Here is a 23,121-nt window from a genome sequence, read left to right as displayed (position 1 = left end):
TATTACCTTATATTTAAAGCTGCCGTATCGCGAGTGGAATGTGGTAAGGTCCTCTGAGGCTGGGTCCATGCAAATCTAATGAAAACCCTAGTGGATGTCTAGCTTGGTGAAGATCTTTGCTTTAGAGATATGCTCTAAAATCTTATTAATTAAGGGGAGAGGGTAATAGTCCTTATATATTATAGCATTCAGTTTATGGTAGTTAATATAGAAATATAGTCCTCCACCTAGCTTTTCTGCTATAAGAATAGGAGAAGTGAAGGGAGTGTTACTAGGTATAATAAATCCCTTATGGAGGTTGTCTAGTATATATTCCCTTGCTGCTTCTAATTCTTCTATATTTATCTTATATAGGGGCCTATAGCTAACTGCATTCTCCTGTTCTAGTTTAACTTTATGGTTAAATTCCCCACAGTGGGGAGGCAAAGTATTAGAATTATGTTTAGAGAAAATGTTAACTAGGTCCTAATAAGGTTCTAGTAGGACTTGCTTAATCTCATCTTTGGTAATTGCTAGACTATGGTTGGTTAACTAAGATGTCAAAGACTAAGCTGTAATAGTTAGCTGCTGAGAGAGGGAAAGGGGTTGTTTGCCCTATTTCTTATTAATTAGTTTATTAAGCTTATAGAGGGAAGATAAGAAGATAGTAGCATCTTTCTTATGCATATATTAGTGGAAGGCTACTGCGCCTATTATAGTAATATTAATAACAGTCTTACTCAGTGGGTGGGTAGGTTATGATGTTAGTTCTATACCTCTTCCTTATAGGGCTTATTCTATCTTAAGGGCGCAATACTGCTGATTAATTTCCTCTATTCTTATAGGTCAGTATTATCTGGTCTTATAGAAAGGTGAAGTAGTGGTTATTAGTGTTACTAGGTTAGGCTCCTTAGGGGAATAGGGCTTGGGTGCCTCCTTAGGAGCTATGGAAGGAAGCACTGGGGACTAAATATATGAATGTTCAGAGGTATTTAGGGACCCTTAGATTATTCTAGAAAAGGGGTGCCATGACCTTACACCATAGCCCTATGGTTCTCCTATTAAGCTATATATATTTAAAGGCTTGGTTACTGCCCTGGGAAGAACCACAGGGCTAGGGGTGGTTAGGGAGAGAAGAGAAGATAGAGCTAAGAGAGGGAAGATATCCCTTTTATACCCTACCCATTGCCTAGCGCGGCGCACCATGTTATATTAGTAATCTTAGTTAATAGGTTGCCTAATTAGGAAGTCACAAGGGACCTCCCAGTTCATCTATATAGCTATCTTATCTTAGTAGGCAGGTAGCAAAGACCAGATTAACCATTTCCCTGTGCAATCTACTAGTACACAGTGTTCCGCAAGCCATATCCTTCCTAGTATAATATTATGGCATCCCAGGTCTAGTATAAGAAATGGCATCCATCTTATGATGCGATTGTCCATGGCTATAGTTAATATAATGATATGGGTAAGGGGAATGGACTGCCTTCCATCAAACCCTATAACTATATACTCCCTTTCTAGGGGCACAGTAGGTATTCTAAAATATTAAGATATCTAGATAGCTAAGGAAGTGATCATACATGTGTACGCATTTGCTCTAGTATTGACTAGGGAGCTCATAGATACTAAGAATCTATTAATAAGGATAAGAGATTTTAATTAGAAACTATCTTCTTTATTGCCTAATAGATTCTATAAGTCTAAGTTATATAAGTTAACTAATTTTATATCTAAGAAGGAGACTTCTCCTAGGCATCCTTATTTTCTGGTTTAGGAGTGGGCTTAACAGGCTATTCTAATACTTTAAGCTGCGCAGCCTGCTTCATGGGGTAGCTGCAGCTAGTATACCTAATCTAAAAGTATGTAAAGTATTTACCCTTATTTATAAGATGCTTCCTAATCTCATCATTAAGGTTGCTAGGAGCTGGGGAAGCTGTAGTAGTATGGCTATAAGTAGTAGTATTATCTACAGAGGGAGTGGCTGCAGCTAGGGTAGTAGTATAAGATATTACTCTAGTCCCTCTGGTTTAAGTATTAGCACTACTGTTTAAATGAGCCTTAATTCTCTCTATATTCTTAATATTTATTACTGTATGGCTGTAGTAGTCTATAAACTCCTAGAAGGTCTTATCATTATTATTATATGCAGGCATAGTGAGCTCTTACATGCAGAGAGATAGTTTATTATACAGGTTATCTTTCTAGGTCTCCTTAGGGATGCTTGCTTCTGCTATAAGGTATAGAAACTTAGAAATAAAGTTATTCTATTTAACTAATGGCTTCATATAGAGGGTATTATATTTCTGCTTAGCAACTCACTTATAATTAGGGTCTGCGAATACATTTTCCAGGTGCTTAAGGAGGTTGGTAGAGTCCTAGTATAGGTTAATAGCATCTTCTTGCAGATAAGGGGTAATATACTTCTGGGTGTTGCCCTCAGTGCAACTAGTCATGTAGGTGATTCTCATCATGGGGTTAGGGAAGTAGTTAGTATTAGTAATAAGCTTCTACTTAATAGCTAATAACTAATCTTTAAAATGAGGGTCCTTTCCATCACTAAGGAGAGGGGGGTCTGGAATCTTTGCTAACTTACTACTAGTAGCTGAAGCCTAGGAACTAGTGTTTTTAATACTAGATCTGCAGGCTATCTGCAGGGCGAAGTTATTTTATTCATAGATTGCCTCTTTAAGCTTCTCTCGGGCCTTGTCATGTTTAAGGTTAGTAGTGATGAGCTGGGCCTAGGTCTGTTTATATTCCTGACAGATCTATTCATTCTGGTGCTTAAGATCATTAGTCTCACTCTGGCTCTTAATAAGTTGCTTATTTAGGAGAGCTGCCTCTGCATAGTTCTGGTTTGCCTTTGTATCTAAAGTAATATAGATCTAGGAGATGGCTTCCCAGCAGTGCTTAGGGTCCATTCCCTAGTAGGCAGTGAATTCTTTGTAGGAGATGCTGTCAGCCAGCTTATAGGTGTCTTTATCAAGGCTGCTGTTCTCTGTCTGGTTGAGTAGGGCAGTCAGCCTTCTAGCAAAACCTAAGCCTGGTCTAGTATGCTGAGTAGAGGGGTTATAGGTTCTATTCCTAGCTCCTTGCTAGTTCTCAGGCTCCTCAGCAGAAGCTATAGGTCTAGCCATTATTTATTCTTTCATGATCTCAGTTGATAGATTATATTGTTATCTCTAACTGTTGGTATTGTTAGCACGCGAAGGGTTCTTTGCAAGAGGAGGTAAGATTAGTGCTTGATGTGAAAAAGAACATGTTTATTACTGGATCTTGAACCTTCTAATAAAAGAGATGATGCAGGAAGTAATGCTTAGTTTTATATAATAGCACTGCTTATATTCTAATAGTATGGTAGTATTTTGATAGAAAACTAAGCATAGAGAAGAGGGGGAAGAAGTATGTACATAGTAGGGAGATATGTAAATAGAGGGTGGAACAGTGTAAACAATCCAAACAGCCCTGGAGAGGTAAGCAGTTAAGATAGGCAGAAAGCTCCATGTAAGGAGGTCCGCGGGGAACATGGTGACGGATTGTCACAGCCCTAAGTTACATGCACCTAATTATATCTATTAGGTAAGGTTAACGTATTTATCTGTGGTCGGATATGGATTTGCGGATTGGGTACCAGTCTATGACTCCTTAAGTTCTTAACGCAGTTCCCCGGTCGTCTGATCACCCACTCTGCCACTCAACGATCTGAAGCAATTCGCAACAACGCAACAACGCAAATATCAATTTAAATCCATTGGCTGTTATATTACTCCCTTTTTAACTCTTATTTTGCTGCTTTTCCGCACGTAGAAGGCAATAGAACGATGTTATGTGTCAGACACCGGACGGGGATGAATGCACACATCGAGTGACATGTTGGTCGATATCAAAGATAGCGATGGGAAACGGCAGGAGGAGTCCTGGTAGAAGTCACCAAAACAGATGAGAATGACTGGCATGAGATTCCTTGTATGTCATTATGGCTGTAAGCTGAAATTCATCCTGCGGGGTGACTCGAATGACTTTAGCCGGACCCCGCCTGTATAATAATAATGGCTCTGTCCCTCATGACTTTGGGTTATAGCTCTCTGACCTTTCCCCAGTACTCTCTCATATCGTCATGTCGTCAATTAACCCTATCATACCGGGTTTCGCACCAGATCCGTCTGTCGTCAAGGTAGGCGGATGGTTCTTTCTCATCAACTCCAGCTTCCATCTATTTCCTGGGCTGCCCATCTATGCCTCGCAGGACCTGATTTCGTGGCGACATATAGGTTTGTGTCCCTATATGCATAAAATAACAGGTGCAAAACTAATACAACATCAGGAAATGCTATTAATCGCCAACCTCAACTGAGTCTGTCCAAATCGGAGACGGACCTACACCCGTTGCCCACAGGTGAAGTTCTGGTGGCCACCGGAGGCCTATATGCGCCCACAATCCGATACCGTGACGGCACCTTTTATGTCGTATGCACCAATGTGGTTCGTACAGCCACAGGCGACTCCAGGCAGAACTTCATCATCTCAACCAAGGGGATCTGGGCCAACAACTGGAGCGATCCAGTGTATTTTGAATTCAATGGTATTGACCCGAGCCTCTTCTTCGATGACGACGGCAAAACATACGTCCAAGGATCCGCCGCAGCTGGATCTGTCACCACGATCAACATGTTCGAGATCGAGCTCAGCTCCGGCAGAAAGCTCTCAGAGGAGAGAACGATATGGCGTGGTACCGGTGGTATCTACCCCGAGGGTCCACACCTGTATAAGCGGAACGGCTATTACTATCTGATTATCGCGGAAGGGGGAACTCATGAAGGACATATGGTGACGATGGCGCGATCAACGGCCATCTGGGGTCCTTACGAAGCGTGTCCCCACAATCCGATACTCACAGCGCGAGACACCGACGAGTACATCCAGTACACTGGGCACTGCGATGTCTTCCAGGACGACAGGGACCAGTGGTGGTGTACCTGCCTTGGCGTGCGGAAGGATAAGAATGGCCGCTATATTATGGGCCGAGAGACTTTTCTGACGCAAGGGAGCTGGGACGGAGACTGGCTCTCCCTGGAGCAGGTCAAACTAACCCCCAGTGGGCTACTAAGCAGCGACGAGGAGAAGGGGCTTATTGCCAACCCCGGCCTGGACTACGTCTACATACGTGATGCCAATCTGAGCAATTACACCCTACCCAGCAGTACCAGTGACCGCCTGACTCTGACTGCTTCAACCGCTGATCTGTCGCATCCTCAGCTCAGTCCTAGTTTTATCGGCAAGAGGCAGCGACACTTAGACGGGTGGAGTGGTGTCGAGCTGGGCGTTGTGGAGGCGACTTGGAGAGCGGCGAAGCTGCAGGCTGGAATGGCCTGCTACAAGGATGAGCATCGCTTTCTCCGAATATACTATGACGCTACAGAGCTTGCTATTGTTATTGAGGTAATCAACAAGCCAAAGGACATTTGTCGACAGGAGCGGCAGACACTCGAGAGCCTACCCAAGTCAATAGCGTTTCGAATGCAATATACGGAACAGGAGTATCGGCTATTTTACACTGTTGGAGATGCCTCTCAGCCGAATTGGACGTGTGCATCGACGATTGACACTCTGGATCTGACTGGCCCCGATTTTACGGGCCCGGTCATCGGCGTCTTTGCGGTGGCAGAGTCAACAGATACTGCGGTTCAGTTTGGGAATCTCACGATTTGCTAGATGATATGGCGTTTGTATCTCGAGACCTCAATTAGCCTATGAACTGAATGCATCAATTTACCCCTAGCAATGCCCAAAGTCACGTTCACCCGTCTCCGTTACCCTTGCGCTCAGCAGCATGGCGCTGGCTTGCCAACAATCGCAAGGATCAAACTGAAACAAAGCAAATTCAGCCTATTCCCAGGGCATCGCTGGTTGGTTGGGCGGTCTTGTTGTTTGCCCACCTGTAACCGTTTATGGAAGTTTGTTAAATTGGCGTCTCTTGGAAATCCTTGGGCTCTGGGCATCGGCTCAAGGAGTCTTTTTCACATGCCGACTATTGCCCATTCAAGCTGAACGGAGTATTCTCCCGGTGGAGATCCCAGCACTCCACTCCACAGTGCGAATAGAATCCTGTCTGTTTTCCTCTGATAAATAATTGATCTAGATTGCTGTTTATTTCCATGTGGGTATGATCTCCAAATTGCGGGGTTGATCCCGGCTAAATGTACCTGTATAACCGGTCAATTCACGATATTCTCAAGGATGTTGTTATAATGCTCCTGATGCTATACAAGAGGCCATTCCCAGGCTACCTGAGTCAGACTACTCTTCTTCCATGGCGTATGGCTGTGTCTGTCATCTGAACTTCAACTAATTTGCCATCTCAATCCTCCAACATGGGCTTCCGACTTCGACCTCCAAAGCAGAGCCAAAGGGTCCTCCCTGTGAAGCCTCCAAAGGGGCACTTCTTCTTCGCGGGCAGGGAATTCGCTCGGCTCCCCTGGTGGAAGCGACGGAACATGCGCACGCTCTATATTTTCATCGTCATTCTCATTCTCACCAATACGGCCAATGGCTTTGACGGCTCGATGATGAACGGACTACAGTCCCTGTCCTATTGGCAGAATTATTTTAACCATCCCCGCGGCTCTATTCTCGGTCTCTTCAATGCCTCTATGAGTCTCGGCTCTTTGATCGGTCTCTTCATCGTCCCATACCTGATCGACTGGGCAGGCCGAAAGATTGGGCTGGTTATTGGCTGCCTGATCATGTTACTCGCTGTCGGGCTGCAGTCCGGGGCCAGGAATTTCGGCATGTTCGTCGCGGCCCGGATTATCCTCGGTTTTGGAGACTGTATCGTTCTGGGAAGTGCGCCTCTCTTGATTGCTGAGGTTGCTCATCCTCAAGATCGGGCCATCCTTGTCACGCTCAGCGGAGCGTCGTACCATTCGGGAGCATTCATAGCCAGCTGGGTGACCCTTGGAACTCTACAGATCTCGGTAAGTCCACCACAACATTTCTGCACAGGATGCTGAGATGCTAATCATATACTTTGGTAGAGTGACTGGTCATGGCGATTGCCGAGCTTACTACAAGCCATCTGCACCGTAGTCATTATTGCCGGCATCTGGTGGATGCCCGAAAGCCCTCGTTGGCTGATGAACAAGGGACGACATGAAGAGGCTCTAGAGATCCTGGTAAAGTACCATGCCGAAGGTGATCACAATGATGAGTTTGTGAAGCTTGAGTACTCGGAAATCAAAGCAGCTATCGCCCTGGACAAAGAAATCGGCCACACTGGCTGGGCAGACTTTTTGAGGTCCAAGGGAAATCGCAAGCGGATTGCTTTGATTACGGCGCTTGGTCTCTTTAGTCAATGGAGCGGGAATGGCCTCATCTCCTACTACCTCAAATATGTCATGGATAGCGTCGGAATCAAAGACCCCCAGACTCAGCTCGGTATCAATGCAGGCATGAAGACCGAGGGGTTGGTCGTCAATTTTGTCTTTGCCTTTTTCATCGACATACTCGGTCGACGACCAGTCTATCTGGTCTCGACGATTGGGACATTCGTCGTCTTCAACGCCTGGACCATTGTATCAGCGCGGTATGAGATCGCACCAAACAAAGCGCTCGGCTATGCGTTTGTGTTCCTCACGTTCCTGTACGGAGTCTTCTATGATATCAAGTGAGTATCCTGCTGCCATGTTCTGAATTCTTATTGACGACTGGATAGGTCCGGCCTTATGGCGAACTATACAACGGAGATCCTCCCTTATGGACTTCGTGCCAAAGGCTACACCTGGCTCAACTTCTGCGTCACCGCTGCTCTCTTCTTCAATCAGTACATTAATGGCATCGCCCTTGATGCCTTGGCTTGGAAGTACTACATTGTGTACTGTGTGTTCTTGGGATTCGAAGTGTTCGTGATTTACTCCTTCCTCATTGAAACCCGATACACCCCTATGGAGGAAATTGCCAAGTATTTCGACGGCGAGGACGCGGTTGATGTTGGCCAAGTTGCTGCTGCGGACTTGAAGGAGCAGGGTCTAATAGCATCGGACGACAAGGGTACGGCCACCATTCACATTGAAGGGAAATAGTAGGTTGTTGAACATGGTTATGTTGGCCATGGATGGAACTGGTCGTGGTCATGCTGTCAATTACAACAAATATAGGCTGCGCGAGGACTCAGTATACCTTTGTCTGTGATGTATCAGGACATGCTCTCTCTCTAGGTAGTCTAAACCCTCGTTCGAGGCTTGACGGTTTCCAATACCATTCGTGACGGCCTAGCTGAGGCTGACAAAATGTTGTAGAGCCTAACGTACCATCAACGTAAGACATATTCTTAGGGGCCATAACTGTCGGTGATTCCTCTGGCTCACCTAAATTCTTGAAAGATGGAGAGGCCGGGAAGGTGATGTAGAATATGGCGACGTCAGGGAGGCAGAATACTAGCATCACACATCCTTCTAGATACAAACAAGAAGGTATCCCAATCCAGTGGTAAGACCTCATTTTGTGACTAACTATCGTGACTATGCTGGGCGAACGACTTCTAGTTGAGACCTAACTGGAAAAGCAGCTCTCTCGCCTCTTCAATATGTTGCTTTGGCTTCCCTGGGTTTCTAGGCGTAGCATCCACCCGGCTCCCTTTTATGCCCCTCGACTGATTGAAGACACCGTACTTGATCCATGCACTCAGGAGTGTCGAGAATTCATCCGCACCCCTTTGTCGATAATATGACGCTAGATCATTAAGGTACGTGTTCAAAGGACTAGAAGAATCTGTACACTCAAACACCAAATGAGTGGCACACTCGACCGATCGCTCGAGATCCATTTCGCCGAGTGCTCCACGTTGAAGATCAAGTTTGGCCGCCTGGATTCGGTCAATCGTATCACTGTGCCGATAGGGTGTCGTCTGGAATCCGAAGCACTTGGGAAGGACTATTGATTACTGCATCCCGCAGTTTGAAGTATGGTTCTCCCAATGAAGCCACAACTGATGCTGTGTGCTGCCCTTCGAATATAGTAGGCAAATCGGCCTGTTTAAGGACCTTGACGGGTGTCACGCTTCACCTTTGCATCTAGTGAAAATGCGCGCAAAATGGCCAGGAAGTAGACGTGAAGAAGATTAGCCGGGTCGACACGGCAGACTCCATCTTGCCTGACGCCATACACGCATACACGCAGGACAGTGACATAGCCGAGTTTCCGCTCTTGCAATTCAGGAGCTGCACCAACATCCATGATCCGCATATTTTATATTTTACCTGAATACAGCTGTAGGTATTAAGTCAAATTACGGATCGCCAAAGTAAGAGAGAACAAGTTTATATATAAGTTTAGTGGGCGGAGGACCATTATCTGTGCTTTTATTAATAAATGCGAAACGCCAATTCTTAGAATATTCTATGCTCGGACTGCCGAAGCAATTACTATTACTGCCATGTTACACATCTTGGCTTTTTGAGACTGGCTTCTATGGCTGGTCTGTTATCATGAGCGGGGATTGAATGCGCCAGGTAGCAGAAAGAGCCAGTGATAGTATCCCGGAGGGCTTTCATGCTCCCAGTTAAGCAGTAGCTCAGGCGAACACATGCTGGGAATTGTAAGCGGAAGGACGCTGGGAGGCTGTCCATCTCTCTAGCTAGCACTGGCCAATGCTCTATACACTAAGTAATATGCGATGTTCCTGGCCAGAATGATCATTCATGCACACATACTACCTGTACGACTACGCCACATGGCACCCGCACCCGCAGTCTATGTGTACAGTCGACGGAGAGCTGAATGATATACATTATGCGGGATGTGGTGGACCAGCAACTGGAGTTTATGAAATCTTGATTAATCAGAGCAATCAGTTGAAAGGGCAGGACCTGAATCGGAGACCATCAACCTCGCTGAGCTCTTCTGCGGTGAGTTGGGAAAGTGTCACTGGTATGCACTAAGAGAAGTTGACCATCCGAATTTACCATTCCACCTCTACCTCACGGCTTTAATCAATGTAATCATTATACGCAATGCGTTCGACCGAGTTGACCGGTATACGGCATACAATGACCCTCCCTTTGAACAATCCATCTGCCGATCTCACACTTCACACAGATTCGGATCTAAACCACCTCTGACAACCACAGTGCATCCGACGACTCAAGACCCATTAGCGGGTTGGCGATACACGACACCGTCAATAGTTGTAGTCAGCGTCCCATTGGCTTCAAAGATGTTCGTCACGGCATCAATAGACAGCTGGAACCCCCCTGGACCCGTCTTCTTCGTCGCATTGACAACGCCCGTCTGTTGAAGATCCGACAACCAGTTCAGCCTGTTCATCCAGGGGTTGGAGGAATCAGGATTGGTAGTGACGGACTCGTAGCCGTTTATTATATGTTTGCCATCATCGGAGTAATTGTCGTACTCCACGGAGATGGTCTGATACCCGCCTGTTGTTGGGTTGGCCACGATGGCGACGTCTGCAATGCCGCTAATCTGCCCTTTAAGGGTGTAGTTCCCTGCTGGGAGTTTGTATTGCTCTGGGACTGTAGCACCAGGGGGAAATGGTGTCGCCCAGGGAATCGCGGCAGGAACTTTGAAAACTGGGGCGGGTTTCGTGGGCTGGCGTCTAGTACCACGAGCCACCATGAGACGGTAGCGGCGTCCTCCGTTCGCAGTCGAGTTAGGGCATACCAGCGGGTTCACGCCTCCACAGGCAGGAGACGTCACCAAGGCTTGCCAGAAGACAATGCGAGTGGTATCTGGGGAAAAGGCTGGATCTGCGCGGCCGTTCCAGTTAGGATCGTTAATGCTCCCATTGCTCCCGTCGCCTTCAGCATTGACTTGCTGACCAAAATAGTCACCACGGTCACCATAGCGGTCGATCAAGATAGGTTGAAAGAAGCGACGCGGGCCATTGTTGCGGGTCGAAGATGCAGCTGTGACAGTGACAAGGTCAATTAAGGGAGGGACCATGCGCATGCCGGACATCCACATCTGGCGATCGGAGCCTCGGGTATCCATTGCGACGAACCACTTATTATCATGAGAGAACGCGACAGGATCGGTATATTCAGGGTGATTCGTTAGACGCCGAACGGCGCCAGTGACAAGGTGGACAGCAAACACATCGATATTATTTGCCTCCCGAGGGGAACCAATGTAAAGAATCTCATCCCCAGAGCCGCTGAATCCGCGCAGCTCTCCGACCGTGATGGCCTCATCGTGTAACTCTAGTTCATCCCCATTTGCCATAATGGCAGCCGGCCCGTTGGGCTGAATCAGCACGTTCACATCGACCAGGTCATAGCGAGGGGCTCGGACGTCGCCGGTCGATGGGTTCTTGTTGAATGTAAGTCGGCCAAAGTAAGCAAACTGTCCTCCATTCGACGTGAATGAGCTCCATCCCATGTGCTCATCATCTGGATGCATACGCATCTCACGGGGAGCTCCACCTGGTCCCGAACCATCTGCGTTCACTGGCCAGTAAATGGGGTAGATGAAGGTCTTATTCGGAGTGCATTCCTCGCTGGTCAAAAGCAGACCGCTGCATTCCACGATGTTGTGGCCCCAGAGAGCCCTTTTCCCACTGCGAGCAACATGCGGATAGTCTCTCTGTGGGTCCAGTGACCGGGCATTTGCAGCGGGAACACCACAGCTAAGGCACCTCCACGGGTCACCGTTGGTAAACGTGGTGCCGTCGGCTTTGACGAGGATAAGCTGTTCACCGGTATATATGCTGGCGGGATCAGGAGCAGCCGGAGCGCCTACGAACTCAACATTGACAATGACATGCTTTCCGTCTGGTATAAAATCACCCGCCTGAAATTCCTCTGAAACCTGACCAATACAGCCCGTTCGACGAGGATTCACATCAGTGGTGCAGGCCCCAACGGCGCTGCTCGACACGACGGGAGGGAGGGGAAGTTCGACAACGGTGAAGGGTTCAGGGTCCGGAGGCGCTTGCCCTGAGGCTGTCGACAGCCAGAGCCCGGTTACAAGGACGAGAGAAAGAATAGCCATCTTTGTTTCCGCAACTTGGCTTCAGTATCATGTCTGAGGGGATATATCGTTGTGGAACGGGGGATTTATTGTGTTCATGCGTCGTTCTTATCACTTGCCCATAAACCGGCGTCCGGTCGGCTATAGACACATCTGGATTCTCGGTTTCGCCTGCATCCCGATGGATGCTCGTAAACCATGCCGCTGAGAGACTAGGTCGCTGACTGGCAGCGAGGTTCAAGGGGAGGTAATAAAGATCGCTCATCATTTTGCCCCGAGACTCGACAATCAGGAGTCGATCGGTCATATTGTTAGCCCGAAGGCATGACTTGGGTGAGGTCCACAGAAATTACGACTCCCTCACATCTGGATAATGCCATCGCCTGATTCCCATGTCTCGGGATTAGACTGGTTTACCCAATCCGCAAATCCATATCCAACCCACCCAATCCACATGTATATGGGTGGATGACACCCAACCCAAATGGGTATAGATAACCCATTTGGGTGCACGTGACCGGCAGAATTTAGTAGGTCTATGGATTTAGTCATTTAGTGGTTTATCCAACTTATTTAATCACCCAACTATCTGTGTCTTAGCCTTGAGAGTAAAAAGGAAGAAGGTAAGAACTAAAGCCTAGCCTCGCCATGTCAACATTCCAGTATGTTTATAATAATATTGATGGGCTTCTGGGTTATGGATTATCCATGATATCCATAATATTCTCTTAATGAGAGATCTTCCCGCCTACTAAAGTAGTATAGTTTAAGATCATGTGTAAAATATGTGGATTTCAAGGTGGATGACTAGTGTCATGGGTTAACCCAAAACCCATATGGGTTGGGTTGAACCCTATGCGGATCCATCCAAACCCAACCCATATGACCAGTCTCCTCGGGATATTACAACTTACAAGCTAATTTTGCACTAGCAGTGGACCCGCTAGATCGTATATCGTATCCTTAGCCTGATGCAGCAAGATTTACGGACCCCACAATCCCTGGCCAGGTTTAATATCCGCATACCCCGGATTCTGCTCGACCTTCATCCACAAGTACAACCCCCCGTGAGAAACCAATGCCGTCGCGTCGATCCCACTCCAAATCTCACCACGGCTGCACCCAGTGCAAGCGGCGCCAAATAAAATGTGACGAAGCCCGTCCGGTCTGTGGTTCCTGCCGCAGGAAACAGCTCCCATGTGATTTTCAGAGCTTTGCGCCCCAGACCTCCCCGCATCCGTCAATTGCCGATGTCATTCTAGAGCGTCCGGGCGGTTCTGTACTCCCTCTGCTGGACCTGGAGCTGTTGCATCACTGGCATACGGCGACTGCGAACTACCTAGCGGATGCTAAGCCGTTGCAGGATGTCATACGCACCGCCATGCCACAGGAGGGGTTGGCGAACCCTTTCCTAATGCACAGTGTTTTGGCAGTCTCTGCCCTTCACCGGGCGCACAGTGCGCCCTTGAGCCATGGCCAGATGTACGAGGAGGCCGCTGCGATGCATCATAGCCGGTCCCTGGCATTGTGTACCCCTTTGTTCAAGAACATTACCCGCCAAAACTGCCACGCCCTGTTTGCGCTGTCTTGCCTGGTTCCGGTCTTTGTATTCGCGTCGCGGAACCTAAGAAAGAACCCGAGGATCCGGAGTCTGATCGCAGTGGTCGAAGCGTTCAGGCTAATTCGTGGGGCGGCCTCCGTCGTGAACCAGGCCAGATCGTGGATCGAACAAGGACCCTTGCAGCCCTTGCTGCGGGTTGGTCAGTGTCAAAAGCCGATAGCAACAGTGGCAGAACAGTCTGCTTTGGCTCTGTGCGCGCACTTGCTGTCACTGGACCTCATTCTGCCGCAAGCGGGGCCATCACCGAACTCGGTGCCTTTTAACCCGGCCCTGAACGGCTCAATCAAGAACCTCTTAGATCTACTTCAACTTTACCTGCAAAGCGGAGACTCGCGGGCCATCATGGCCTGGCCAGTCGTGGTCGACCTGTGCTATTTTGACTGTCTGCTTCGCAAAGAGCGGATTGCACTCCTCACCCTTGCGTTTTACGGGTGCTCCTTGCAGATACTCTCGGGGCATTGGTGGTTAGAAGGCTGGGGGGAGCTTTTGCTCAAGCTTGCTAGGGATCATTTACCAGGGGCGGACAGAGAACTGCTCAACAAGATCAACGTACCAACGTAAAATGAAGTCAATATATTTTTCTCCTACTCCTTTTGTCCCTTAGAGTGCAATCGATGGGAATTTGAAACCTTCAAAACACTGCCGTGCAGCATACACTGCCCTTGTGCCCTCTCCACGACAGCGTAACAAGGGCTAGTAGTGAGATATGCTGAATTTACCACCGAGATACCACTCCAGCGGAATCTCTATGTTTTTAATGGGAATATACTGGCAAAAGTACCGGACATCGAAGCAAGGCGCCTCTTATTATAGGACATATTCCGTAAACTATTGTGTATCAACCAGGATCCCCCACCATTATTGTCCACTGTTACTAGATACAGGGACATCCTCCTACCCTCCCGTTCATATGGACCGCCCCGCAAGCTGCCTGCGGTTGGAACTGACAGTTCTCTCCTAGCGTTCTTGGCGCTTATTCTCCTGAACAAGGCGCTGAGTCGCTGTCTGCGTCTTATGGAATCTCCACGGCTTGATCCTTCTCTCAAACAACTCATCCAGTTCCGCGGAGGAACGCCTGGAGTGGCCTTATCAGCCAATTTCTTAAATATTCAAAGGTAGAAAACGTACCCAGCAGTTTCAGGAATCAAAAACCACATCCCCAGGGCAAAGGGGAACCCGACCCCCGCGTAGAACCAGCCCGTCTTGAGGCCCCAATTCCATTCGTTGGCATTCGTCATGTAAGGTACGAGGACGTTCATCACAACTCCCACCACGCAGGTTGTTGCGGCACCGAAGCCGGCGGTATACGGGCGCAGACGCTGGGAGGAGATCTCGCCGATATACCCCCATCCTGTGGCTCCATTTGCGGCCAGACCGACATCTGATACGGTTGGTCACTGTAAAAGTCTCGTCGGAAGGGGCTACTTACTCCAGAAACAGGCAAACATGACGAAGATATATGTAGAGGCCTTCACCCGGGGTGTGGTCCCGATGATGCCGATGGCGATGCAGGACAGCCACGAGAGGGTTGTCCCACCACATGCAAGATACCTCCTTCCCACAAAGTCTACGACGGCCACCAGCACCAGCACCGTGCCGATCTGAATAGACGAAGTGATGACCTTGACTCTGAACGGGTCATCAATGCCGGCCTGCTGGAAGAAATACGTGCCAAACGACCCAAACAGGGTGAGACCAATGAATTGCTGCGAGAGATTCGTCCAGAGCGAGATGACCGTTCGTAATCCGTCGGTTCCCCGGAAGATCGCGTACCATTTCTCGCGGCGTTGTTCAATTGCCACGGCACGCTCGTGTTCCACCGCCAGGACCAGGACCTGTAGCTGATGGTCGGCGTCGTAGTCTTTGACTCCTCGATGGAGCTTCAACAGCTCCTTTTTGGCTCTGTCAAGCTTGCCGGCGCTGACACACCATGCTGGTGTCTCCGGAACCAGGAGATAGATGAGCAACATGACGCCGAGCTGTGCCCACTGGGTGTAGACCGGGGTGAGGTAATCCGTCGGATCACTCCGTGAGAGATGCTGCAGCGCTACCTGGGCGAAGAAGGAGCCCAGAGTCCACCAGAAACTATATGCCATCAACAATGCACCACGGATTCGCGTGGGGCTACTTCGGATATGTATGCTGGCACGGTGGATTGCACGCATCCCACTCCGATTCCTGCCAGCAGCTTGGCCACCAACCAGCCCTGCCACGACCGTGTAATGCACTCGGCAATCACGCTACCAACCAAGATAAACCAGTAGGTGTACATGGCGATTTTCCTCCCGTATCGACTGGACAAGAATGGCAAGCTTGTCATGCCTACGATTTGACCGCAGGACATGATCGAACTCCAGGCGCTGAGGATCGAGGAGGCGAGAGCGGGGGAACCATTGTGCGATTTCTTGGTGGCAAAGCGAGCCACGAAGCCCTTGTTGGCGATGACACTGGCGTTGATACTGTACCTTGTTAACGTATCGTTTCATACAGCCAGTGGGTGATACGAACCCAATCTGATACCCGTCGGTAGCGGCACTGAAGGCCATAGCCACGCATATGAAGCTGGCCAGTTTGAAAGTCTTGATCGTTTCCATGACACTGAGATGCTCGTATCCGGTCATGGCCTGCCCCCTCGTTGCTGCATCCACTGCTGCGTCCCCTTGACGGGCGCGCCATCGCTTGTTTCGACATGCTCAACCGCTGGAGGCTTTTCTGTGGCGCGTGCGGACTCCATGGCTCAATGACAGGCAATCGATCGGGACAAAAGGTAAGTTGCATGAAGGTCTGGCGTTACTCTGTCCTGAGCTCGAGATCAGGCTCTTTAATCATACTGGTTTGCCTCTCATGGCATAATTACCCCCGAGTGGCTCGATCTTGTCAGCGCCTCGCAACTCTATAGACTTGTCTTCTATACTGTCCTAAGCCACAGCAATATGCACTAACTCGGGACAACCGGATTCTCGTGCCATCAATGGCCGACTCTCCTCCCCAGATTGCTACAGTGCGGGGGCGGTCCTGGGGATGGATCTGGAGACGTACCCGAGTCCGCCAGGACCAGATCTGAAAATCATAGGCCGACATGCCGAAAGTCTCCAAGCATGACCCTTGTGGCAATTGCCGTCATACTTCGAAAACTATACCGAAAAGGGGAAGAAACTCGATGTGGCTGCATTTAGCGTCCATTTTAACTCTCTCCTCCTGGGCTAGATTATGACAGGCCAATGGCCGTGCTCTACCTGGTAAAAGATACGAATATTGATGGGGGATGAAATGAATTAAGCTGCGAATTGAACAGTATACCATTCGTACTCTATACCTCTACCCACAGAAAAGAAGTCTATCGCGAGTGTTTTCTACGTTCCCGGAACGTTTCATTCAGATACAATGCAGAGCGCTTGGGAGTTCGCACCAAGGTCTTATAATCCACGTGGGTGATGCCATAGCGAGGGCCATAGCCGGCAGACCATTCTGGATAACGAATTGTCAGACAAGGCATCAGTAAGGGGAGGCGAGAACATACCAAAATTATCCATCAAACTCCACGCATAGTACCCCTCAACCGGGACCCCATCCTCATAGATGGCTCGCGAAATCGCATCAAGATACAATCCAAAATATGTGATCCGGAACTCATCATTCACTGCCTCCTCCAAGGACATTTGGCTCTCCCCCGGACAGGGACACCCATTCTCCGTAACAATGATAGGCAGCTTATACCGATTCCAGACCCAGTTCAAGAGTTTTCTGAACCCCTCAGGCGCAACCCGCAGCCAGGACATCCCCGAGACGGGGCCAATAGCTCGTCCTTGGGAGTTTGTGGCGAGTTCTTCCACGTTTCCCGTGCAGTCGTCGTCCGCCGGGGTTCGGGGAGAGCTCTGGCGAATTTGGTGGAGTAGTGGTTCATTCCGTAGAAAGCGTTGAGCGGGGCGAGATGCTTCAGCTGGTCCAGCTCCATGGGAGTAAAGGACGGCAATCGATCGCCCAATTGCTTTCGCATGGCCGGTGGATAATCCCGACCTAGGAAGATGGGGTCGCCAAACCACCCAATGTAAAACTCGAGACGGCGTTGCGCAGCCTCCTGATCACTCTGGCTAGACGCGTCCCAGGGCTCGTAATAATGCCCATTCAGCACAATGGAGATGCTCCCACCCTGCGACTGGAACTCCCCAGAGTAGATCTGTACGGCAGCGGCATGAGCGAGGATCAAGCTATGTCCGACCCTCCACGGCTCCGTACGGGAATCACCACCAGTGGCAGTGCTCCGGCCCGGCGCAAGAACACCGCTGTGATGTCCAAAGATCGCAATGATATAAGGCTCATTAAATGTAATCCATTTCTTCACTCTATCCCCGAACCGGGCGAAACAGAGGCGCGCAAAGTGTGCGAAATCAGATACGAATTCGGCTGTGTTTAGGAAGGCGCCGTATCGGTCGCTGAGACTCTGTGGAGCATCCCAGTGATAGAGCGTTACCACCGGTTCGATGTTGCGTGCTAAAAGAGCGTCGATGAGCCGGTTATAGAAGGCTATGCCTGCCTCGTCAATGGGATCGTCCCGTCCACCGAGGGGTATAATTCGTGTCCAGGCGATGGAGAATCGATATACATCGACGCCGTAGGAGCACATGAGGTTGACATCCTCGAGCATGCGGTTATAGTGGTCGCAGGCTATGTCACCGTTCTCACCATTTGTCCGGGACGGGACGAGATGGGTGAAGGTGTCCCAGATTGACAGGCCTTTTCCTTCTACTGAGGGAGCGCCTTCGATTTGGTAGGCTGCTGTTGCTGTTCCCCATTTGAAACTCGAGGGGAGAGGGAGGTCTTCAATAGGTGGGAGGGGATCGTAGGGGGTTCCGGCGAGGCAGACGGTTGAGAGTTGGGATCCTCCGCTTTGAACATGTTGACGTTCATTTTGTCGGTCATTGTGTCTTGGACTTGGAAGTTGTGCTCAGTCCGAACGTGTCACGAATGTAGGCTAGCCAGAAGTCTGCACATATAGACCCGGAACTTTTACCCGGAATCAATTGCCGAACGATCCTTGGGATAAAGATGCGCCGACCATACTCCAGTCTCCTTCCAGCTTACCCCGAATCTGAGACATGATGCATGGGTCTCGTGTTAAATCGCACCGAAATCGTAGAAATAAGCGGTTGACCCGCTGAAATATGGTCATTGCTAAGCACTGGCGCTCAATCATGACGCGCATTGCCAACGTGCAGTTTGAGCACTATCACCCCCCTAACACCATCGGGGTGGAGGAGACTCGTCCGCGAATTTCCTGGCAGTTCCGGAATTACCCACCTGGTTTCCAACAGGCTGCATACGAGATTGAGGTCTCAGAAGTGGCTTGGAATTCGCAGGTCACTGTTCTTTCTTCTACCAAGCAGTCATCGCCCTCATCGTATCTCGTCCCCTGGCCACATTCTCAGCCTTTGACCTCCCACCAGAAGGTGTCTGTCCGGGTCAGAGCCTGGGATCCGGATGGCGTTGGCACGGAATGGAGTGAGCCCGCGTCTCTAGAAGTCGGTCTGCTCAATCGGAGTGATTGGAATTGCGAGCGCGTCGCGGCTCCATGGGGCCCAGGTACCTCCGAGCCTGACACGGAGCAGTTGTATCGCAGGGAAATCAGGCTCGCAAGCTCTATTGCCAAAGCCCGTCTTTATATCACCGCCCAAGGAGTATACGAAGCGGAGATCAACGGTCGCCGTGTGGGCGACCACTTCCTCGCTCCCGGGTGGACGACATACGATGGGAGACTGCAGTACCAAACCTACGATATCACGGATTATCTCTCGGCTGGGGACAACTGTATCGGTGTTCGTGTGGCAGAGGGATGGTTTTCTGGTCGCATTGGCTTTGAAGGTGGGCATCGCAATATCTGGGGCTCCCATACGGCGCTGCTGGTCCAGATGGAAGTGACATCGAAGGATGGAGGGTTGCAGACGATCACATCAGACGGCTCTTGGAGCGTCACGCGAGGGCCTATCCGGCTGGCGGAGATCTACGATGGGGAAAAGTATGATGCTACTAAGGAAATTCACGCTTGGTCCTCAGCTGGGATCTATCAAGATGCTCCTGGCTGGTCCCCCGTTCTTGTCATGCCACGTTTACCCGACTCTGTCAAGCTCACTGCCGGGTTTGGAGAGCCTGTCCGGCGGATTGAAACACTGAAGCCAGTGTCTAAAATGGTTAGCCCATCTGGAAAGCTCATTCTCGACTTTGGCCAGAACTTAGTGGGTTATGTCAAGCTATCCAACATCAAGGGTCCCACCGGGCACAAGGTAACTCTATCTCACGCCGAGGTGCTCGAAAATGGGGAGCTCTGTACTAAACCGCTTCGAGTTTGCAAGGCTATCGATGAGTACACGCTCAGGGGCGATGATCAAGGCGAGGAGTATGCCCCGAGATTTACCTTCCACGGATTCCGCTACGCGCAGATAGACAACTGGACTGGGGGCCAGCTGGAGGCATCCGCGCAAGCAATCGTCTGCCATACAGATATGCAGCTCGTGGGCGGATTCTCCTGTTCATATTCGCTACTTAACCAGCTGTACCAGAATATAGTCTGGGGCATGCGCGGGAATTTCTTCTCCGTGCCCATGGACTGTCCCCAGCGTGATGAACGACTCGGTTGGTCGGGTGATCTGGCATTATTTGCTCCTACGGCGGTGCTCATATATGACTGTTTCAGCTTCTTAAGAAACTGGCTGGTCGACGTAGAGTATGACCAGGGTGTTCTAGGTGGAGTGCCGGCGATGGTCACGCCTAATGCAACGCTTCCCGACCCAGTCTGGTGTCGACGCGTCCCTTGTGCCATCTGGCACGATGTTACAATTCTCGCGCCTTGGGCATTGTACGAGGAGACGGGAGATGAGAGTATTCTCGCGCAGCAGTATAACAGTATGTTGACTTGGATGCGAAAGGTGCCCCTGAATAGCATTGGCGCTACGCACTTGTGGGACACGAGTGTTTTCAACCTTGGAGTAAGATTTCCCAACTCGGGTGATATATGAAGCTAATAAGATAGGACTGGCTGGATCCTGCTGCACCACCCAATGCCCCGTGGAAGGGCACCACGGACGCGAAAATGGTCGCAAATGCCTTCCTTGTCCATAGCCTGGACTTGATGTGCAAAATCTCTCGCATTCTTGGGCAAGATACCGATACATCGCGCTTCGTACGCTGGTCCGAGTCGGCGCGGAAAGAATTTCAAGACGAATACGTCACTGCGAATGGTCGCATCGTCTCCGACTCCCAGACTGCATACGCCTTGGCCATCTGCTTTGACCTGTTGAAACCCAGTCAAAGACAACACGCTGGCGACCGACTAGCATATCTAGTCCGGAGGAACGAGTTTAAAATTGGTACTGGCTTTGCTGGAACTCCCTACATCTGTGAAGCACTGGCCTTGACTGGGGATATCCAGGTCGCGTATGCCATGCTCCTTGAGGAGAAATGTCCGTCCTGGTTATACCCAGTCACCATGGGTGCGACTACAGTCTGGGAACGGTGGGATAGTATGCTTGCTGATGGGTCGGTTAACACTGGTGAAATGACCTCGTTTAATCACTATGCTTTCGGCGCGATTGCGAAGTTCATGTATGAGCGGGTTGCTGGGCTGCAACGGGTTGAGCCTGGTTGGAAAAGGTCCTGCGTTGCTCCAGGAATTGGAGCGGAACTCTCGAGTGCTGCTGCTAGGCATGTCACGCCGTTCGGGTTGCTGTCGTGTTCATGGAGAACGGAAAAGAATGGAAATGGATCTGAGAGGTTGAGGTTGGAGGTGTCGGTTCCATATAGTACGACCTGCGATGTTATTCTTCCTGATGGAGATGGGGAGAAGAGGGAGACCATTGGTCAAGGGGACTGGGTCTTCGAGACGAGCTTCACTAGAGGCTATGAGTGGCCTGTCGAGCCTTTGCCACCTAAGTCATAACGGGCCTTGTACCTTTCCAAAGAAGTTAAGACCCTACGCTATTTAGCTCGAACCTGACTTGGTGGTCCCAAGTTATAACCGCTATAACCAGCACAGAGGGTCTCTAGCAAAGCTAGTGGAACGATAAGCCACCGAATATAATAGGCACTAGACTGACTTGGGCAATGTACCTTAACAAGGCATTTTTCGATGTAAATCAAACAACTGGACGCCACTTCCTGCCTGTGGACACAAAATGCCAATGCTGGCTCAATGTGCAGGGAAATGCGTCCTGACAAGCCACAACGAGCACAGCCCATACAAATGACCTCGTTCTATTTGCTATTGAGAATGGTACCAGCCTCGTGCACTGGCCTCTCCTATGCGCGGCTAATGTGGTGTCCTGACTGGTGGCTGCATTGGCAATGCTACTGAGACAAACAAATATCGTCTGGGATGGTTACGATGGCACAAGAGCAACCGCAAGAACAGCCTTGTCTGGCACCAGCAGGTATTGGGCCGGTTAGTCAAGTACTCTGCTGTCGGTGAGGAGAATGAAGATGCTGTTTGTTTAGAGGATACAGGGGTGATAGTTGCTGATATTACCCCTCCTGTGTGAGACAGTGTATACATAGTCACGGATGGAATATATACCATACATTAAGTGCCGCGCAGTACATGAATGAGTATAGTAGACTATATAATCTGACTCATCATCAATATGCTTCTGCTTCCAAGGAACAACACCAGACTCCCAAAGCAAACCACTATTGTCTGTGTCTAGGCCTTTTCCCACCACTCATCAGGGGCACTGCTAAGATGTTCATGTTTTGAAAGATACTTCATAAACCAAACGTATGTGTCACTGTTCTTCTTATCATTCCTGTCCACAATCAGGAAGTCGGTTCCATTGTTCATTTCGAGTTTAAAGGCCTAGAAACAGTCAGCTTCCAACCACTAAGATAGAATCTGGCTATGAACAGCAATACTTGTCCCCTTAAGGAAATTGTTTTCCGACAGATTCGGGTAGTACCCCTTCAGATTCCATGTCATTCCCAGCCCCTTTCAGTCGGTGGTCGATTTGTGCCTGCATGAGATGATATAGGACCCTCTGCACTCAAGAGTAATAGCCTTGACGTGACAACTGTCCTTATGCGCGTTAGTAATTGCTGTATTAATGCCATCAGGAGCCCACGAGCTCCAGCTTCCATTTCGCCCTCGTGCATACTATGTACTGTTTGGGCCCAGCCAGCACATCTTGAGATTATGCTGCCCCCGCTCGTTGAGGTACGCTATGTGATTCTGGTAGGCCTGGCCTAGGCCTTCAGAGGTCTCTATCCTCTATTAGCAGTGCATCTGCCCAGCCTTAGTTAAGGTTATATACCCCACCTCCCGTGCGAGTAGCCCGCAACCTATTACCCACAACTGGTGCTGCGAGAAACATCACCCAGGCTGGCAGCTCTAATCCATGAGGGAGCCCATTTCTGTACAGGATTGTCGCTGTTCCAGGAGATGTAATTCTAGCTAGCGCAGAGATAGTACCCGTCACTGACTGTGACTAAGTAGGGAGCGAACTCAGTCAAGTTAGAGTTTGTCATCACAACTTAAGCCTAAGCCTGGCTTTATCATT

At 49.6% G+C, this 23,121-nt stretch overlaps 8 protein-coding genes across 8 annotated transcripts; 4 read left to right on the top strand and 4 right to left on the bottom strand.

Annotated features, from left to right (window-relative positions):
* Positions 1-4,079: 4,079 nt before the first annotated feature.
* On the top strand, positions 4,080-5,691 carry P174DRAFT_385896 (putative xylosidase/arabinosidase; the record flags this gene model as incomplete). Its single annotated transcript, XM_024823278.1, has 2 exons — positions 4,080-4,250; positions 4,304-5,691. Exons 1-2 carry the CDS (start codon positions 4,097-4,099, stop codon positions 5,689-5,691), a joined length of 1,542 nt encoding a protein of 513 aa, XP_024683453.1. The 5' UTR covers positions 4,080-4,096.
* A 659-nt stretch (positions 5,692-6,350) lies between these two features.
* P174DRAFT_385893 (putative hexose transporter) lies at positions 6,351-8,057 on the top strand (the record flags this gene model as incomplete). The annotated part of the gene is made up of 3 exons (XM_024823277.1): positions 6,351-6,953; positions 7,014-7,642; positions 7,691-8,057. The coding sequence occupies 3 exons, from the start codon at positions 6,351-6,353 to the stop codon at positions 8,055-8,057; spliced, it is 1,599 nt and encodes a 532-aa protein (XP_024683452.1).
* Positions 8,058-8,515: 458 nt separating this feature from the next.
* Positions 8,516-9,219, bottom strand: P174DRAFT_429297 (uncharacterized protein; the record flags this gene model as incomplete). Its single annotated transcript, XM_024825566.1, has 2 exons — positions 8,516-8,839; positions 9,040-9,219. The coding sequence occupies 2 exons, from the start codon at positions 9,217-9,219 to the stop codon at positions 8,516-8,518; spliced, it is 504 nt and encodes a 167-aa protein (XP_024683451.1).
* Positions 9,220-10,116: 897 nt separating this feature from the next.
* P174DRAFT_429296 (uncharacterized protein) lies at positions 10,117-11,982 on the bottom strand (the record flags this gene model as incomplete). The annotated part of the gene is made up of 1 exon (XM_024825565.1): positions 10,117-11,982. The coding sequence occupies one exon, from the start codon at positions 11,980-11,982 to the stop codon at positions 10,117-10,119; it is 1,866 nt and encodes a 621-aa protein (XP_024683450.1).
* Positions 11,983-13,039: 1,057 nt separating this feature from the next.
* On the top strand, positions 13,040-14,143 carry P174DRAFT_368311 (Zn(II)2Cys6 transcription factor domain-containing protein; the record flags this gene model as incomplete). The annotated part of the gene is made up of 1 exon (XM_024822219.1): positions 13,040-14,143. One exon carries the CDS (start codon positions 13,040-13,042, stop codon positions 14,141-14,143), a length of 1,104 nt encoding a protein of 367 aa, XP_024683449.1.
* Positions 14,144-14,539: 396 nt separating this feature from the next.
* P174DRAFT_458472 (putative MFS alpha-glucoside transporter) lies at positions 14,540-16,316 on the bottom strand (the record flags this gene model as incomplete). The annotated part of the gene is made up of 6 exons (XM_024829673.1): positions 14,540-14,657; positions 14,711-14,963; positions 15,012-15,633; positions 15,711-16,041; positions 16,091-16,206; positions 16,248-16,316. 6 exons carry the CDS (start codon positions 16,314-16,316, stop codon positions 14,540-14,542), a joined length of 1,509 nt encoding a protein of 502 aa, XP_024683448.1.
* A 603-nt stretch (positions 16,317-16,919) lies between these two features.
* Positions 16,920-18,502, bottom strand: P174DRAFT_458471 (glycoside hydrolase family 1 protein; the record flags this gene model as incomplete). Its single annotated transcript, XM_024829672.1, has 4 exons — positions 16,920-17,050; positions 17,103-17,455; positions 17,551-18,381; positions 18,447-18,502. The coding sequence occupies 4 exons, from the start codon at positions 18,500-18,502 to the stop codon at positions 16,920-16,922; spliced, it is 1,371 nt and encodes a 456-aa protein (XP_024683447.1).
* A 272-nt stretch (positions 18,503-18,774) lies between these two features.
* On the top strand, positions 18,775-21,512 carry P174DRAFT_458470 (alpha-L-rhamnosidase; the record flags this gene model as incomplete). Its single annotated transcript, XM_024829671.1, has 2 exons — positions 18,775-20,562; positions 20,607-21,512. The coding sequence occupies 2 exons, from the start codon at positions 18,775-18,777 to the stop codon at positions 21,510-21,512; spliced, it is 2,694 nt and encodes an 897-aa protein (XP_024683446.1).
* Positions 21,513-23,121: the final 1,609 nt, after the last annotated feature.

Source organism: Aspergillus novofumigatus (genome assembly GCF_002847465.1).
Source record: "Aspergillus novofumigatus IBT 16806 chromosome Unknown P174scaffold_3, whole genome shotgun sequence".
In the NCBI taxonomy this organism is placed as follows: Eukaryota; Fungi; Ascomycota; class Eurotiomycetes; order Eurotiales; family Aspergillaceae; genus Aspergillus; species Aspergillus novofumigatus.
Note: the sequence above shows the minus strand (reverse complement) of the source record. Positions and strands in the feature narration are given on the sequence as shown.